Source organism: Salmo salar, chromosome 07, assembly GCF_965601325.2.
Source record: "Salmo salar chromosome 07, fSalSal1, whole genome shotgun sequence".
In the NCBI taxonomy this organism is placed as follows: domain Eukaryota; kingdom Metazoa; phylum Chordata; class Actinopteri; order Salmoniformes; family Salmonidae; genus Salmo; species Salmo salar.
In genome coordinates, this window is record NC_138297.1 from 44,415,926 (window position 1) to 44,434,512 (window position 18,587).

Consider the following 18,587-nt stretch of genomic DNA (forward strand, 5'->3'; position numbering starts at 1 on the left):
AAGGCTACTCTAAAATTTGCAGTTTTGTCACCCAACACAATGCCACAGATGACCTCAAGTTTTGAGGGAACATGCAATTGGCATGCTGACTGCAGGAATGTCCACCAGAGCTGTTGCCAGAGATCTAATGTTAATTTCTCTACTGTGTCCTTGGGGCGGCAGGTAGCCTAGTGGTTAGAGTGTTGGACTAGTAACCGAAAGGTTTCCAGATCAAATGCCTGAGCTGACAAGGTAAAAATCTGTTGTTCTACCCCTGAACAAGGCAGTTAACCCACTGTTCCTAGGCTGTCATTGAAAATAAGAATTTGTTCTTAACTGACTTGCCTAGTTAAATTAATTAGAGAATTTGGCAGTATGTCCAACTGGCCTCACCATTGCAGACCATGTGTAACCACGCCAGCCCAAGAACTCCACATCTGGCTTCTTTACCTGCAGGATCATCTGAGACCAGCCACTCGGATAGCCGATGAAACAGGAGTATTTCTGTCTGTAATAATGCCCTTTTGTGGGGAAAAAAACATTCTGATTGGTTGGGCCTGGCTCCTCATTGGGTGGGCCTATGGCTGCGCGCCTGCCCAGTCATGTGAAATCCATAGATTAGGGCCCAATGAATTTATTTAAATTGACTGATTTTCATATATGAACTGTAACTCAGCAAAATCGCTTAAATTGTTGCATGTTACGTTTACCGATTCAATGAATACTGATGTTATGAACCAAATTCAGTGCCGGTTCTGATATTGACATTAGCAGCAAACAGCCTTGACAGAACCAGGGGGGAGAAATCCCTGATTTGCTATTCTAGACCACATCTCTCCAGTGTTAGAGGTATGCTGTCCTCTAGGAGCAAGTATTAGCATACACACTCTAGCATGTTACCTGTTTGTGGTGCTGGGAATAGAACATTTACAGAGGGTAAATACTTTGTGTACTTAAGGGCAACTTCTACCCAGAGCTCTGTGTGTGTGTGTATCCCCCACCTGTTGTAGGGCAGCGTGATCCCAGCAACTTTGACGTTCTCGCAGCTCATGACGAAGAAGAAGAGGGATAGGAAGTAGCCTATCAGAGAGGTGCCGAACGCAAACTTGGCTGCTCCCATGATGCTCAGCTTCAGCTTCTTCATGAGCAGGCCACCAGTGAAAATTCCCAACGCCACGGCAGGGATGTTGATTGTCCCTGGAACAAACACACAAACAACACACACTCTGTAAACGTTAAGACATAGGTCTCATTCTTTAGAAATATTCTTAATTCCTAGTCATGGAGGATTTAGGCCAGTACTAAGGTCTTGACGATAGGTTTAATGGGACTGAAACATCAGGTAAACCAGCCAAAGCCCTAAACCAGGCATACACTTACACACAATACCATGCTGTAGCTTTTGCTACCTTTCATATCACTGTAGCTAAAAGTCTACCTTTTATGCCAGTGCTATTCCACAACCCATTACAGCCCCATACATACAGTAGAGTAGTATAGTACTCTGGCACCCCAATGGTGGAACAAGCTCCCTCACGACGCCAGAACAGCGGAGTCAATCACCACCTTCCGGAGACACCTGAAACCCCACCTCTTTAAGGAATACCTAGGATAGGATAAAGTAATCCTTCTAACCCCCCCCCCCCTTAAAAGATTTAGATGCACTATTGTAAAGTGGTTGTTCCACTAGATATCATAAGGTGAATGCACCAATTTGTAAGTCGCTCTGGATAAGAGCGTCTGCTAAATGACTTAAATGTAAATGTAGTATAGAACCAGGCCATACCGCCCGAGACTCAGCCTTTGATATAGTTGAAAGTAGAGAGAACACACAGTAGCGCTGTCCAACTCCCACTCAAAGACCAAAGCTCTTGGTCTTTTTCATACATCAATGTACAGATATCATATTTTATCTATCTGTTCTATTACTGTAGTTATGCTAGATATCGCATTACCTTTCATACACAGCATGCAATGGTCAGGTCAATAGTGTAACATGAGGCCTATTTAGATCAGCATTCACACTGTATAGCTCAATAAAACACAGCACCTTTGATCTCCTATTGCTTGATCTAGTATTAACAATATTGTATGCGTGTGCTTTTCTATGCATAAAACGAGTCCTTTTAAGTTTCGCATCTAAACTGAACTAGCTCATGCAGGAGATGGATCAAGGCCAGTGTTGGGGGTAAGGCATTACAAAGTTATGGGTTAGAGCACTCAGATTACTTTTCTGTGGTAATGAGTAACTTAACGGGAAGATTTTTCAATTTAATTAATCAGTTACTTAATTACGTTTTCAAAGAAGCAAGTCATTATTTTTACAATATTATTTCCTTTTTTGTTTTGTTTCTAGCTAGTGAGATGGCAGAGACAACTATAGCCTTTACATCGTGGAAGAATTCGCATTACATTGAATTGGTAAGGGAAAAGGACAGGAACATCACAGTAAAACGCTAACTCTGCCTCGGGATAAGAGCCTGTCAGCTGCAAAGAACTCTACTTTAAATATCAAGAAGCACCTTCAGACCTTTTCTTGTGCGGTATAACGTTAATCAATACTTTGGAGGAAAGCAGTGAAATAAATCAACAAGGTGTGATTGAAGGTCAGCTGTTTTATTTTGACTTTGAGTCATGAACGTTGTAATGTGCACACGTTGACCTTATGAAAAGGCAACGCTCCTGTAACTTCTATGAAAATAATTCAACTAGTTGGTATCTAGACGATCTGGTTGTTGTGGTTCATGAATTGCATGTTTGCTATCTCTCTGCCAAGTTTGTATCTGTGTGTGAAACAGATTGGTAGCCAGTTATACTTGTATTGGAGCTCTCCTTTTACTGTGCCCAGTTAGTTTTATACAGCGCCTTCGCAAAGTATTTATACCCCTTGATTTTTACACATTTTATTGTGTTACAGCCTGAATTTAAAATTGATTAAATTGAGATTTTGTGTCATTGGCCTACCCACACACATAAAACCCCATAATGTCAAAGCAGAATTCTGTTTTTTTAGAAACTAATTGAAATGAAAAGCAGAAATGTCTTGATTCAATAAGTATTCAACTCCTTTGTTATGGCAAGCCTAAATAAGTTCAAGAGTAATAATGTGTTTAACAAGTCGCATAATAAGTTGCATGGACTCACTATGTGCAATAATAGTGTTTAACATGATTTATTAATGACTACCTCATCTCTGTACCCCACACATACAATTATCTGTAAAGTCCCTCAGTCTAGCAGTGAATTTCAAACAGATTCAACCACAAAGACCAGGGAGGTTTTCCAATGCCTCACAAAAAAGGGCACCTATTGGTAGATGGGTAAAAATAAATAGCAGACATTGAATATCCCTTCGAACATGGTGAAGTTATTAATTACACTTTGGATGTTGTATTAATAGACCCAGTCACTACAAAGATACAGGTGTCAGTTGCCGGAGAGGAAGGAAAGCACTCAGGGATTTTACCATGATGCCAATGTTAACTTTAAAATAGTTAGAGTTTAAAGGCTGTGATAGGAGAAAAGTGAGGATGGATCAACAACATTGTAGCTACTTCACAATACCAACCTAAATTACAGAATGAAAAGAAGGAAGCCTGTACAGAATTAAAATATTCAAAAACATGCATCCTGTTTGCAATAAGGCACTGAAGTCAAATCGCAAAACAATGTGGCAACGAAATGAACTTTATGTCCTGAATACAAAGTGTTATGTTTGGGGCAAATCACATCACTGAGTATCACTCTTCATATTTTTAAGCATGGTGGTGGCTGCATCATGTTATGGGTACTGTACGCTTGTCATCAGCAAGGACTAGGGAGTTCTTTAGGATTAAAAGAAACGGACTAAAGCTAACCACAGGCAAAATCCTAGAGGAAAACCTGGTTCAGTCTGCTTTCCAACAGACACTGGGAGACAAATTCACCTTTCAGCAGGACAATAACCTAAAACACAAGGCCAAATGTACACTTGAGATGCTTACTAAAACAACATTGAAGGTTCCTGAGTGGCCAAGTTAAGGTTTTGACATAAATCGTCTTGAAAATCTTTGGTAAGACTTGAAAATGGCTGTCTAGCAATGATCAACAACCAATTTAAGAGATCTTGAATAATTTTTTTAAGAATAATGTGTAAATATTCTACAATCCAGATGTGCAAAGCTCTTAGAGACGTACACAGAAAGACTCACAGCTGTAATCACTGCCAAAGGTGATGCTAACATGTATTGACTGAGTGATGTGAAATTACAGTATGTAAATGAGATATTTCTGTATTACATTTTCAATACATTTGAAACATTTTCTAAAAACATGTTTTCACTTTGTCATTATGGGTTATTGTGTGTAGATGGGTGAGAAATGTTTTTATTCAATCACTTTTGAATTTAGGCTGTAACAGATCAAAATGTGGAAACCAGTGGAGGCTGCTGAGGAGAGGACAGCTCATAATAATGGCTGTAATTGAGCGAATGGAATGGCATCAAACACATGGAAACCATTTTTGACGGTAGCCACTAGGCCAGGAGACCAGGGCTCGGCAACATGTGGTCCACAGGCCTAAACCTTCCCGTGAGTGATTTTCTTAGGGGGGGAAAAAAACACTGTAAAATCACAAGGAATTCAGATAACACTGAGTTTAATCTAGAAAATCTGTTCTTAAGTACCCCCACCCCAAAAAAAGTGATTGTGTCTCAAAGTAATAAAGGTATGAAATTATTGTCATTTTCAAATACAACCTATTTTTAGGCTTAGTTGTGGTCAATTTGCAGTGTACAAATGATTCTAATTATGTATGCCGTCATTGTAAATAAAAATGTGTTCTTAACTGACTTGCCTAGTTAAACAAAGTAAACTAAAAATGTTCCTGCCCCCCGACCATCCGCTCCTACAAAAATCGGCCCGTGGCTTAATCTAGTTGCCTACTCTTGCACTAGGCCTATCAGTCGTCAGAGTCAAGCCATTTAAAAGTAGTGTGCATAAAGCTAATTATGGTAGACCCTTAAAGGGCCACTGCAGCTGTTTTTATCTCAATATCAAATCATGTCTGGGTAACAATTAAGTACCTTACTGTGATCATTTTTAATTAAAAACAGTCAAAAAGAAACAAAAATAGCTTCTTAGCAAAGACCAATTTCTCAAGCAAGAATTTACCTAGGAATGTCTGGGAGTGGTCTGAGCGGGGAGGGGGAAACTGAAAACGACCTGTTATTGGCAGAGAGGTTTGGAACTCTCTTTCTTATTGGTCTATTAACAATTTTACCGCTTGGTGGTGTCACCAGGCAGGCCAAAACTCCATCCCACCAAAACAGGCAGAAATTTCAGGTGGTCTTTTCAAACAGCTCTTACACTAAAAGGGCATTATCATCATTTTCACAATTTCACAGTATTATTCCAACCTCAGTGTGGAAATATATATATAAAACACAGGATGTTTTTGACTGCACTGGGCCTATAAGAACAACCAACATACACAAGACATCTTCAGAGGACTTTTTGTTTTTGGTAACGCAGAAGTAATGTAACAAGTTACTTTCCATAGTAAGTAACGTTGCAACGTAACAAGTTACTTTTACAAGCAATGTTCTCCAACCCTGATCAAGCCATATAAGCTATATGATTGGCCAACGTTACGTACCCATCAGGAAATTGGCTTTTGATGCTGACTGTCCGTAATGCTGCTCTATGTACTTGGGCTTGTAGGTTACCATGCCGATTAGAGAGTTCAGCTGAATGATGGTCACACACAGGTAGATGAAGTACACTGGGTTCCCCAGGAGGGTTTTCAACGTTGGTATGAAATCTAGATTAAAAACCATCAACAAAACATCATCAGTCGTCAACGACATCATCAGTTGTCATGGGCATTTTTGTCTACCTTTTTACATACTATGGTCATTTCATCCAAAGCAACCTGAATTTAATATACCATTTTACCTGAATAGACTTTGAAAAAGCATTTTTAAACTCCAATCACAATCTAAACCAGAAAATGTTTTAACTTCATCCCCATTCAACAAAATACCTTTGGCCATCTCCAGAAAGCCAGCTGGCTCGTCGGCTTGGTACTTATGCTCCAGGAGAGGGGAGTCTTTGATGAAGCTAGTCCGCTCCGGGGTGCACTGGGCTGGGCCTCGGTCTGACGGGATGGGCAGGGAACGGGGCAGGAACCAGAAGGGGATGGCTGAAAGCAGGGTGATTACCCCAGCTATAAGGTAACCTAACCACCAGGCACCCACCCAGCGAGCATCACCAGGGCTTATGGTGATACTCTCTATACAGCGAGGGGAGACACAGAATTTGATTTATTAGGATCCCCATTAGCTGACGCCAAGGGCAACAGCTAGTCTTACTGGGGTCCGATATATAACGAAAAATACATTACAGACAAAAGACTTTACAATTTACATACATTTAAAAACATTAACATGTAGTGTGTGTGTGTACATCTATCAGTTACACATACATGTCAGTACATACATATAACAAGATAAGGCTATGGTGATACTCTCTATACAGGGAGGACAAGCACAGAGAGAGAGAGAGAGAGCTGTGACTGTTGGGGACAAAATACATTATGAGAATAACTGAGTACACTAGCAACGTTCCTAGCAACAAGACTTACTGGAGAGAAAAACAAGCACAGCACAGCTGCTTTTTGTGCATATCTTAACCATCTCTCCTGCTTCAAATTGGTTAATCAAATTAGGTAGCTGACGTCACTGAGCAGTGTTCTGGAGCACACTAGTTCATTTAGTCCGATAACCTAGAATCCAGAAGCATGAGCATACATAACACTTATTGAACACAGTCAGTGAGTGCACTCTAGGAACGACAATGAACTTAACTCAGAGCCCTGTTTGTTAGTCCAGTAGTAACAGAACAGAGGCGAATGCCCTGTCTCTGTCTAAACTGGAGAACTCACTAGTCCAAAAGTGTGTAGGTGGCCTAGACAGAATACTTTGTAGATACCGGTTACTCACCCATGTTGACAAATCCAATGTCCACATATATTTTGGCACACAGGGATCCCAGTAAATAGCCAAACACAGGACCAATGACTGCTATGGTCTGAACGCAGCCTGAAATATGAAAGACGCACATGCATGCACGAACACACACAGCAATTGATTTATTATACTAACCAGAGACAGTTCCATAAGTCAACAATAAGACAGTTGTTGTGTGATTTTTAAAAGGTCAAAGAGATGCTTCTGTTTATATGGACCGTTCGTCCATTCATGTTATCACAACGAGGTAGATTCAATCAGATCCCGCGTTAACCAGCGATAGCAGACACCCGCATAGCGGATGTTTTGGCGATGTGGTTAGAGCCATCAAATCAGTGAGCAGCTGCTCTTGCGCTCATTGTCAAAGCCACACCCACTCCACTTGCGTTAGAAGTTCAGAACGAGAAAGTGTAGGCTATATAGAAATAACTACGCTCAAATTGAAAAATCATTAAACTAAATAAATGAAAAAAAAAGTATTATCCTAATCGAGATCACATTCCAGTGTTCGAAAAATGGCTGCATGCCATTTCTGTTAATGCAAGCGTGTAGCGCCCAACGCAGGAAATGAGAAGCAGGTACAAGGAGTGAACCATTTAATATAGACTGACATGCAACGGAACAAGAACAGCATCTGGACATGAACACGACACAACAAACAAGGCTACTACAGGGAACAACACAGAGGAGCAGACATATGGAGCGTTGTAACGGAAGGTCCTGTGTTGTAATATAGACTGTCATGGTTGCTAGCTACTATGACAAAGACCAAAGCCGGCGCAAGTACCGTTGAGGACAGTGCCAGTGGTGTCTCTCTATCACACATGAAGGATCTTTTAAACAAACAAAAAGAGACCTACAGTGAGGGAAAAAAGTATTTGATCCCATGCTGATTTTGTACGTTTGCCCACTGACAAAGAAATGATCAGTCTATAATTTTAATGGTAGGTTTATTTCAACAGTGAGAGACAGAATAACAACAAAAAAATCCAGAAAAACACATGTCAAAAATGTTATAAATTGATTTGCATTTTAATAAGGGAAATAAGTACACTGCTCAAAAAAATAAAGGGAACACTTAAACAACACAATGTAACTCCAAGTCAATCACACTTCTGTGAAATCAAACTGTCCACTTAGGAAGCAACACTGATTGACAATACATTTCACATGCTGTTGTGCAAATGGAATAGACAACAGGTGGAAATTATAGGCAATTAGCAAGACACCCCCAATAAAGGAGTGGTTCTGCTGGTGGGGACTACAGACCACTTCTCAGTTCCTATGCTTCCTGGCTGATGTTTTGGTCACTTTTGAATGCTGGCGGTGCTTTCACTCTAGTGGTAGCATGAGACGGAGTCTACAACCCACACAAGTGGCTCAGGTAGTGCAGCTCATCCAGGATGGCACATCAATGCGAGCTGTGGCAAGAAGGTTTGCTGTGTCTGTCAGCGTAGTGTCCAGAACATGGAGGCGCTACCAGGAGACAGGCCAGTACATCAGGAGACGTGGAGGAGGTCGTAGGAGGGCAACAACCCAGCAGCAGGACCGCTACCTCCGCCTTTGTGCAAGGAGGAGCAGGAGGAGCACTGCCAGTGCCCTGCAAAATGACCTCCAGCAGGCCACAAATGTGCATGTGTCTGCTCAAGCGGTCAGAAACAGACTCCATGAGGGTGGTATGAGGGCCCGATGTCCACAGGTGGGGGTTGTGCTTACAGCCCAACACCGTGCAGGACGTTTGGCATTTGCCAGAGAACATCAAGATTGGCAAATTCGCCACTGGCGCCCTGTGGTCTTCACAGATGAAAGCAGGTTCACACTGAGCACGTGACAGACGTGACAGAGTCTGGAGACGCCGTGGAGAACGTTCTGCTGCCTGCAACATCCTCCAGCATGACCGGTTTGGCGGTGGGTCAGTCATGGTGTGGGGTGGCATTTCTTTGGGTGGGGTGGCATTCCTCCATGTGCTCGCCAGAGGTAGCCTGACTGCCATTAGGTACTGAGATGAGATCCTCAGACCCTTTGTGAGACCATATGCTGGTGCGGTTGTCCCTGGGTTCCTCCTAATGCAAGACAATGCTAGACCTCATGTGGCTGGGGTGTGTCAGCAGTTCCTGCAAGAGGAAGGCATTGATGCTATGGACTGGCCCGCCCGTTCCCCAGACCTGAATCCAATTGAGCACATCTGGGACATCATGTCTCGCTCCATCCACCAACGCCACGTTGCACCACAGACTGTCCAGGAGTTGGCGGATGCTTTAGTCCAGGTCTGGGAGGAGATCCCTCAGGAGACCATCCGCCAACTCATCAGGAGCATGCCCAGGCGTTGTAGGGAGGTCATACAGGCACGTGGAGGCCACACACACTACTGAGCCTCATTTTGACTTGTTTTAAGGACATTACATCAAAGTTGGATCAGCCTGTAGTGTGGTTTTCCACTTTAATTTTGAGTGTGACTCCAAATCCAGACCTCCATGGGTTGATAAATTGGATTTCCATTGATTGTTTTTGTGTGATTTTGTTGTCAGCACATTCAACTATGTAAAGAAAAAAGTATTTAATAAGATTATTTCTTTCATTCAGATCTAGGATGTGTTGTTTAAGTGTTCCCTTTATTTTTTTGAGCAGTATATTTGACCCCCTCTCAATCAGAAAGATTTCTGGCTCCCAGGCTTCTTTTATACAGGTAACGAGCTGAGATTAGGAGCACACTCTTAAAGGGAGTGCTCCTAATCTCAGTTTGTTACCTGTATAAAAGACACCTGTCCACAGAAGCAATCAATCAATCAGATTCCAAACTCTCCACCATGGCCAAGACCAAAGAGCTATCCAAGGATGTCAGGGACAAGATTGTAGACGTACACTTGGCTGGAATGGGCTACAAGACCATCGCCAAGCAGCTTGGTGAGAAGGTGACAACAGTTGGTGCGATTATTCTCAAATGGAAGAAACACAAAATAACTGTCAATCTCCCTCGGCCTGGGGCTCCATGCAAGATCTCACCTCATGGAGTTGCAATGATCATGAGAACGGTGAGGAATCAGCCCAGAACTACACGGAGGATCTTGTCAATGATCTCAAGGCAGCTGGGACCACAGTCACCAAGAAAACAATTGGTAACACACTACGCCGTGAAGGACTGAAATCCTGCGGCGCCCGCAAGGTCCCCCTGCTCAAGAAAGCACATATACATGCCCGTCTGAAGTTTGCCAATGAACATCTGAATGATTCAGAGGACAACTGGGTGAAAGTGCTGTGGTCAGATGAGACCAAAATGGAGCTCTTTGGCATCAACTCAACTCGCCGTGTTTGGAGGAGGAGGAATGCTGCCTATGACCCCAAGAACACCATCCCCACCGTCAAACATGGAGGTGGAAACATTATGCTTGGGGGTGTTTTTCTGCTAAGGGGACAGGACAACTTCACTGCATCAAAGAGACGATGGACGGGGCCATGTACCGTCAAATCGTGGGTGAGAACCTCTTTCTTCCCTCAGCCAGGGTATTGAAAATGGGTCGTGGATGGGTATTCCAGCATGACAATGACCCAAAACACACGGCCAAGGCAACAAAGGAGTGGCTCAAGAAGAAGCACATTAAGGTCCTGGAGTGGCCTAGGCAGTCTCCAGACCTTAATCCCATAGAAAATCTGTGGAGGGAGCTGAAGGTTTGAGTTGCCAAACGTTAGTCTCGAAACCTTAATGACTTTGGGAAGATCTGCAAAGAGGGGTGGGACAAAATCCCTCCTGAGATGTGTGCAAACCTGGTGGCCAACTACAAGAAACGTCTGACCTCTGTGATTGCCAACAAGGATTTTGCCACCAAGTCATGTTTTGTAGAGGGGTCAAATACTTATTTCCCTAATTAAAATGCAAATAATTTTATAACATTTTTGACATGCGTTTTTCTGGATTTGTTTGTTGTTATTCTGTCTCTCACTGTTCAAATAAACCTACCATTAAAATTATAGACTGATAATTTCTTTGTCAGTGGGCAAACGTACAAAATCAGCTGGGGATCAAATACTTTTTTCCCCTCACTGTATATGCAGTTCTTACAACAACAAGAAAATAGTTTCAAGTCTTTGTCCAAATACTTGTGGATTCTACTAATAAAAGAATGGACGACCTGACCAGAGAGGTCCAGGACCTAAAGAACAGTTTGCGGTTCTCCCAGGGTGAGCTCGACGAGATGAAACAGGAGAACGGCAAGATGACAGCAATCTGTAAGTCATTGAGAGAGGTAATCAGTTCTGTGTGTGAATCCATGATAACAATGACAGATAAATCAGACTATCTCGAGGGACAATCAAGGCGAAACAACATGGTTGTGGACGGAATTGCAGAATCTCAACATGAGACCTGGATGAAGTCTGAGGACAAAGTGAGGGAAATTATCTCTGAGAAATTGAAATTGGACCACAGGAAGATTGAGGTGGAGCGCACCCACAGGACTGGAAAACCCACCACCGGCCCAGGTGATAGGCCCAGGCCGATACTGGTCAAGTTCCTGAGGTTCAAGGACAAGGTAGCTGTTCTGGAAAGAGCCAAGAACTTAAGAGGAACGTATATCTTCCTCGACGAGGACTATCCTGAAGCTGTGCGCCAGAAGAGGAAAGAACTGAACCCAGCCATGAAAGCTGCCAGAGCATGTGGGGACATTGCGTACATCCGCTACGACAGGCTCATTGTCCACCCTCCCTCCCAGAAGACTGGAAGGGATGAGAGAGCCAAGCCTATGGGTTCGTAGCCTTAACCCCGCAGCACACACACCGATTGATTAATGGACTGCTGAATGTATATATTTTTTTCAGTATTATGTCTATCTCTGATAAGCTACACAGGAAAGGGCTGAAAATAGCCCATATTAATATAAGTAGCCTTAGAAATAAGGTTCATGAAATCAATAACATCAGATAACATTCATATATAAGCCATTTCTGAGACTCACTTAGATAATTCATTTGATGATACATCAGTAGCAATACAAGGATATAACATTTATAGAAGAGACAGAAATGCTTATGGGGGAGGAGTTGCTCTATATATTCAGAGCCATATCCCTGTAATGCTTAGAAAAGATCTTATGTCAAGTGTTATTGAAGTGTTGTGGTTGCAGGTTCACTTGGCACATCTAAAGCCTTTTCTTCTGGGGTGTTGCTATAGGCCACCAAGTGCAAGCAGTCAGTATCTAAATAATATGTGTGAAACGCTTGATAGTGTATGTGAAGTAAACAGAGAGGTCTACTTTCTTGGGGACCTGATATTGACTGGTTTTCATCAAGCTGTCCGCTCAAGAGGAAGCTTCTTACTGTAACCAGTGCCTGTAATCTGGTTCAGGTTATTAATCAACCTACCAGGGTGTTTCTAAACACTACAGGAACAAGATCATCCACAAGTATCGATCACATTTTTACTAATGCTGTAGAACTTTGTTCTAAAGCTATATCCGTACCCATTGGATGCAGTGATCACAATATAGTGGCTATATCCAGGAAAGCCAACAGCTAGGCCTAAAATAGTGTATAAGAGATCATACAAAAGATTTTCCTGTGACTCTTACTGTATGTGGATGATGTTAAAAATACTTGTTGGTCTGATGTGATTATAATGAGGAGCATCAGGGGCTGCACTTGATAAATTTATGAAATTGCTTCTTCCAATTATTGATACACATGCACCTGTTAAGAAACTGACTGTTAGAACAGTTAAGGCTCCATGGATTGATGAGGAATTGAAAAACTATGGTTGAAAGAGATGGGGCAAAAGGAGTGGCTAATAAGTCTGGCTGTATATCTGACTGACTTACTTACTGCAAATTGAGAAACTATGTGACTAAACTCAACAAAAAGAAGAAGAAACTGTATTATGAAGCCAAGATCAATGATATAAAGAATGATGGAAAAACAACTTTGGAGTACTTTGAATGAAATTACCGTAATTTCCGGACTATAAGCCGCAACTTTTTTTCCCACGCTTTGAACATCGCGGCTTAAACAATGACGCGGCTAATATATGGATTTTTCCCGCTTTCAAATTTTTTTCTAAAAAAAAACACATTCTGTGATGTGCTCAGTTTTTGGGCGGCATGAAGCTTTCATTAGACCAATGAAATTGCCGAACGAGTTAAGGTCAAACAACTTTTTTTTTTACTGTTTAGATTAAATCGAGCACTCTCAAACTTCCCATCATTCTGATTACGGTAGTCATTTTGTCACCCTCATCATGGCAAAGACACGGAGAAATGCATATGATGCAGCTTTCAAGTTGAAGGCGATTGATCTGGCTGTTGGAAAAGGAAATAGAGCTGCTGCACGGGAGCTTGGTCTTAATGAGTCGATGATAAGACGTTGGAAACAGCAGCGTGAGGAATTGACTCAGTGCAAAAAGACAACTAAAGCTTACTGCAAATTTTTTATTTTTTGTTACAAGCCGTGTTTCGTTAAAGCCTATTTATTTTTGTTACAAGCCGTGTTTCATTAAAGCCTATTTATTTTTGTTACAAGCCGTGTTTCGTTAAAGCCTATTTATTTTTGTTACAAGCCGTGTTTCGTTAAAGCCTGCGTAAAGTTCATTTGTTTCAATGTACCGGTAGGCACCTGCGGCTTATAGACATGTGCGGCTTATTTATGTAAAAAAAAAAAAAAAAACATTTTAAATTCAGTGGGTGCGGCTTATATTCAGGTGCGCTCAATAGTCCGGAAGTTACGGTATGGGCAGAAAGACAAATTCAACTCCATCTTTCATCGAATCAGATGGCTTATTCCTCACAAAACCATTTGATGTTGCCAATTATTTTAATAATTATTTCATTGGCAAAATGGGCAAACTTAGGCAGGAAATGCCCACGACAAACAGTGAGAAATTATATTAATGTATAAAAAAACTAATAATGAAAGAAAAGCAATGCAAGTTTGAATTTTGTAATGTTAGTATGGGAGAGGTGGAAAGATTATTAACGATCAATAATGACAAATCTCCTGACATTGACAACTTAGATGGAAAGCTCCTGAGGATGGTAGCTGACTATAGCCACTCCTATCAGTCATATTTTTAATCTGAGCCTAGAGGAAAGTCTTTGTAAGCCAAAGTTATTCCGCTACCCAAGCGTGGTAAAGTGGCCTTTACTGGTTCTAACAGCAGACCTATAAGCTTGCTGCCAGCTCTTCGCTAACTGTTGGAAAAAAATGGTGTTTCGCCAAATACAATGCTATTTCTCTGTAAAAAATTAACAACAGACTTTCAGCATGCTTATAGAGAAGGGCACTCAACATGTACTGCACTGACACAAATGACTGATGATTGGTTGAAATAAATTGATAATAAGAAGATTGTGGGAGCTATACTGTTAGATTTCAGTGCAGCCTTTGATATTATTGACCATAACCTGTTGTTGAAAAAAACGTAACTTCCTAGGGCTAGGCCTCTTTTTTCTCAATTTCCACCTGAATGACGTGCCCAAAGTAAACTGCCTGTTGCTCAGACCCTGAAGCCAGGATATGCATATAATTGGTACCATTGGAAAGGAAACACTTTGAAGTTAGTTTGTAGAAATGTTAAAATAACGTAGGAGAATATAACACAGTAGGAGAAAATCCAAAGAAAAACCATCCAGAATTTTATGGGGGAGAGACCATCCTCTTAGGATGGCAAGTATAAGGTCATACTGAAAATTAGCTCCCTGGATGCAATTCCTATGGCATCCACAGGGTGTTAGCAGTCTATGTTCAAGGTTTCAGGCTTGTAACTTCAAAAACGAATAGGAAATATCAGTTTTAGTACAGGGACACAGTCTTGGAAATTCGTGTTTGCATGCGCCATGAAGACAGGACGCACCTGCTAAAATCAGTTTCCTATTGAACATACTTCTTTCCGTAAGAAATATTATAGTTTGATTACATTTTAGGGTATCTGAGGAGTATATAGAAACATATTTTGACTTGTTGAAACAAAGTTTAGGGGTATATTTTAGGATTCCTTTCTCTGCATGTTGAACGAGTGGATTACTCAAATCGGTGGCGCCAACTGAACAGACTGTTTGGGATATAAAGAAGGATTTTATCTAACAAAATGACACTACATGGGACGCTTTGGATGACAAATCAGAGGAAGATTTTCAAAAAGTAAGTGAATATTTAATCATATTTGTGAATTTATGAAACCTGTGCCGGTGGAAAAATATTTTGATGAGGTGCGCCGTCCTCAAACAATCGCATGGCATGTTTTCGCTGTAATAGCTACTGTAAATCGGACAGTGCAGTTAGATTAACACAAATTTAAGCTTTCAACCGATATAAGACACTTATATATACCTAAATGTTTAATATCCATCATTTTTATGATTATTAATTTGAATTTCGCGCTAGCGTGACGCCTAGCCCTAAATTAAGTGCTATGACTTTTCAACCTCTGCCATATCGTGGATTCAGAGCTATCTATCTAATAGAACTCTTTAATGGAAGCGTCTCTAATGTCAAACATGTAAAGTGTGGTGTACCGCAGAGAGAGCAGCTCTCTAGGCCCTCTAATCTTTTCTATTTTTACCAATGACCTGCCACTGGCATTAAATAATGCATGTGTGTCAATGTATGCTGATGATTCAACCATATATGCATCAGCAACCACAGCTAATGAAGTCACTAAAACCCTTAACAAAGAGTTGCAGTCTGTTTTGGAATGGGTGGCCAGTAATAAACTGGTCCTGAACATCTAAAACTAAGAGCATTGTATTTGGTACAAATCATTCCTTAAGTGCTAGATCTCAGCTGAATCTGGTAATGAATGGTGTGGCTGTTGAACAAGTTGTGGAGACTGAATTACTTCGCGTTACCTTAAAATGTAAACTGTCATGGTCAAAACATATAGATTCAATGGTTGCAAAGATGTGGAGAGGTCTAGCCGTAATAAAGAGAGGCTCTGCTTTATTGACACAACACTCCAAAAAGCAAGATCTGCAGGCTCTAGTTTTGTCTAATATTGATTATTGTCCAGTCGTGTGGTCCAGTGCTGCAAGGAAAAACCTAGTTAAGCTGCAGCTGGCCCAGAACAGAGCGGCACGTTTTACTCTTAACTGTAATTAGAGGACTAATATTAATACTATGCATGCCAGTCTCTCTAGGCTAAGAGTTGAGGAGAGACTGACTGCATCACTTCTTCTTTTAATAAGAAACATTAATGTGTTGAAAATCCCAAATTGTTTGCATAGTCAACTTACACACAGCTCTGACACACACTTATCCCACCAGACATGTGCATTTGGAAGACCCATTGGCGGCCAAGCATTAACTTCCTGACTGATGTCTTGAGATGTTGCTTCAATATATCCACATAATTTCCCCTCCTCATGATGCCATTTATTTTGTGAAGCGCACCAGGCCCTCCTGCAGCAAAGCACCCTCACAACATGATGCTGCCACCCCCGTGCTTCACGGTTGGGATGGTGTTCTTTGGCTTGCAAGCCTCCCACTTTTTCCTCCAAACATAACAATGGTCATTATGGCCAAACAATTCTATTTTTGTTTCATCAGACCAGAGGACATTTCTCCAAAAAGTACGATATTTGTCCCCATGTGCAGTTGCAAACCGTAGTCTGGCTTTTTTTATGGCGGTTTTGGAACAGTGGCTTCATCCTTGCTGAGCGGCCTTTCAGGTTATGTCGATACAGGACTCGTTTTACTGTGGATATAAATACATTTGTACCTGTTTCCTCCAGCATCTTCACAAGGTACTTTGCTGTTGTTCTGGGATTGATTTGCACTTTTCACACCAAAGTACGTTAATCTCTAGGAGACAGAACGCGTCTCCTTCCTGAGCAGTATGACGGCTGCGTGGTCCCATGAAGTTTGTACAGATGAACGTGGTACCTTCAGGCGTTTGGAAATTGCTCAAAAGGATAAACCAGACTTGTGGAGGTCAAAAATTATTTTTCCAATGTAGTCAAGCAAAGAGGCACTGAGTTTAAAGGTAGGCCTTGAAATACATCAACAGGTACACCTCCAATTGACTCAAATTATGTCAATTAGCCTATCAGAAGCTTCTAAAGCCATGACATCCTTTTCTGGGATTTTCCAAGCTGTTTAAAAGGCACAGTCAACTTAGTGTATGTAAACTTCTGACCCACTGTCTAACATCTGTCTGTAAACAATTGTTGGAAAAATGACTTGTGTCATGCACAAAGTAGATTGCCAAAACTATAGTTTGTTAACAAGAAACTTGTGGAGTGGTTGAAAAATGAGTTTTAATGACTCCAGCCTAAGTATGTAAACTTCCGACTTCAACTGTATATGCAGGGGCAATCAACAAAGTGAGGGAGTCCAGGTCCAATGATTGCAGCTGCGCGTAATGACGGTAACAGGTGCTATAATGACGGGTAGTCTGGCGCTCGAAGGGGGAGCGGGAGCAGGCGTGACAGAGCGACCCTGTGCAGCCAATGGCAATGCCTGCTTTACGTGTTAAGCTGGGAGCCACTTGTGGATTTGACAGCTCTAATGCAGTTCCACCTCCCACACCGTATTAAACATCAGCTATCCGGATGTTGGCTAAAGCGGATCTGATTGAATCGGGCCCTTAGTGTATGAATCAGATTGAAAAGCAGTTTATTCAGACCGTCAGATCTACTTAACATATTGTACTTCAAATCATGCACAGTGACATTATCTAAAATGTGTTTACATTTCTAATTGGTCTATTACCAATGTAAAATGCAGCATTTTCCTCCCTGGCGAAATCATCTATGTACGAGATCCCAAGGGGCTGCACTGGCGTCTCCCCGATCCCTCGTAAGACGTTCCCAAGGAACACATAGATCCACATGGAGAGGTTGGACTCTCCTTCACAACCTACTGGGAAGGGGGAGAGAGAGAATAGATACAGCACTGTGTGTGTGTGTGTGTGTGTGTGTGTGTGTGTGTGTGTGTGTGTGTGTGTGTGTGTGTGTGTGTGTGTGTGTGTGTGTGTGTGTGTGTGTGTGTGTGCGTGCGTGAGTGCGTGCATGTGCACATGTGTGTGAGCAAGTGTGTGTGAGCAAGTGTGAGTGAGCGTGTGTATGCGTGTGTCCATGAGTACATGTGTGTGTGTGTTGGTTTGTGTTTGCGTGGTTGAATGCATGTATGCACATGAACTTGTGTGTGTGTGTGTGTGTGTGTGTGTGTGTGTGTGTGTGTGTGTGTGTGTGTGTGTGTGTGTATGTGTGTAGGTGACACACCTGTCCCTGTGCTTGGTGCCTCAGAAAGCGGGTCACCCGAAGCTTGCGCGGAGGGTGACAACAGGCGCGCTGGACATGGAGAGAGGTTATTGGTTGAATTCACTGACGATCGGATTGACGTTTCGAACTTATAGCTGCGTACAAAACACCAATGCGACTGTTTAGCGAAGGGAGGGGAGAAAGCACCACGTTATACAGTTAGAGAGGACAGAGACAAAGCAGAACATGAGTGCTTTGGATATGCAATGAAACATTTAGGAGACACCGTTTTATACATTCAAGCGCATCATGTGACACGCAATACTTAATGATAGGAAGAAGCTTTCCTGGCTTCACCTGTAAAATACAAACAATTGACGTCTGAAATGTTTTTCAGAAAAACATCCCACAGCTGTAGAAA

At 41.8% G+C, this 18,587-nt stretch overlaps 1 protein-coding gene across 1 annotated transcript in view; it reads right to left on the reverse strand.

Moving 5' to 3' along the window:
• The window catches only part of LOC106609189 (solute carrier organic anion transporter family member 1C1), a 79,181-nt gene that overhangs the window by 18,482 nt on the left and 42,112 nt on the right, over positions 1-18,587 (reverse strand). Inside the window, exons 5-10 of the mRNA XM_082977662.1 lie at positions 18,224-18,321; positions 17,676-17,825; positions 6,960-7,058; positions 6,002-6,250; positions 5,615-5,779; positions 981-1,176 (exon numbers count right to left, since the gene is read on the reverse strand). Of these exons, the coding sequence (XP_082833788.1) occupies positions 981-1,176; positions 5,615-5,779; positions 6,002-6,250; positions 6,960-7,058; positions 17,676-17,825; positions 18,224-18,321 (957 nt within the window). The remainder of the gene's footprint in view (positions 1-980; positions 1,177-5,614; positions 5,780-6,001; positions 6,251-6,959; positions 7,059-17,675; positions 17,826-18,223; positions 18,322-18,587) is intronic.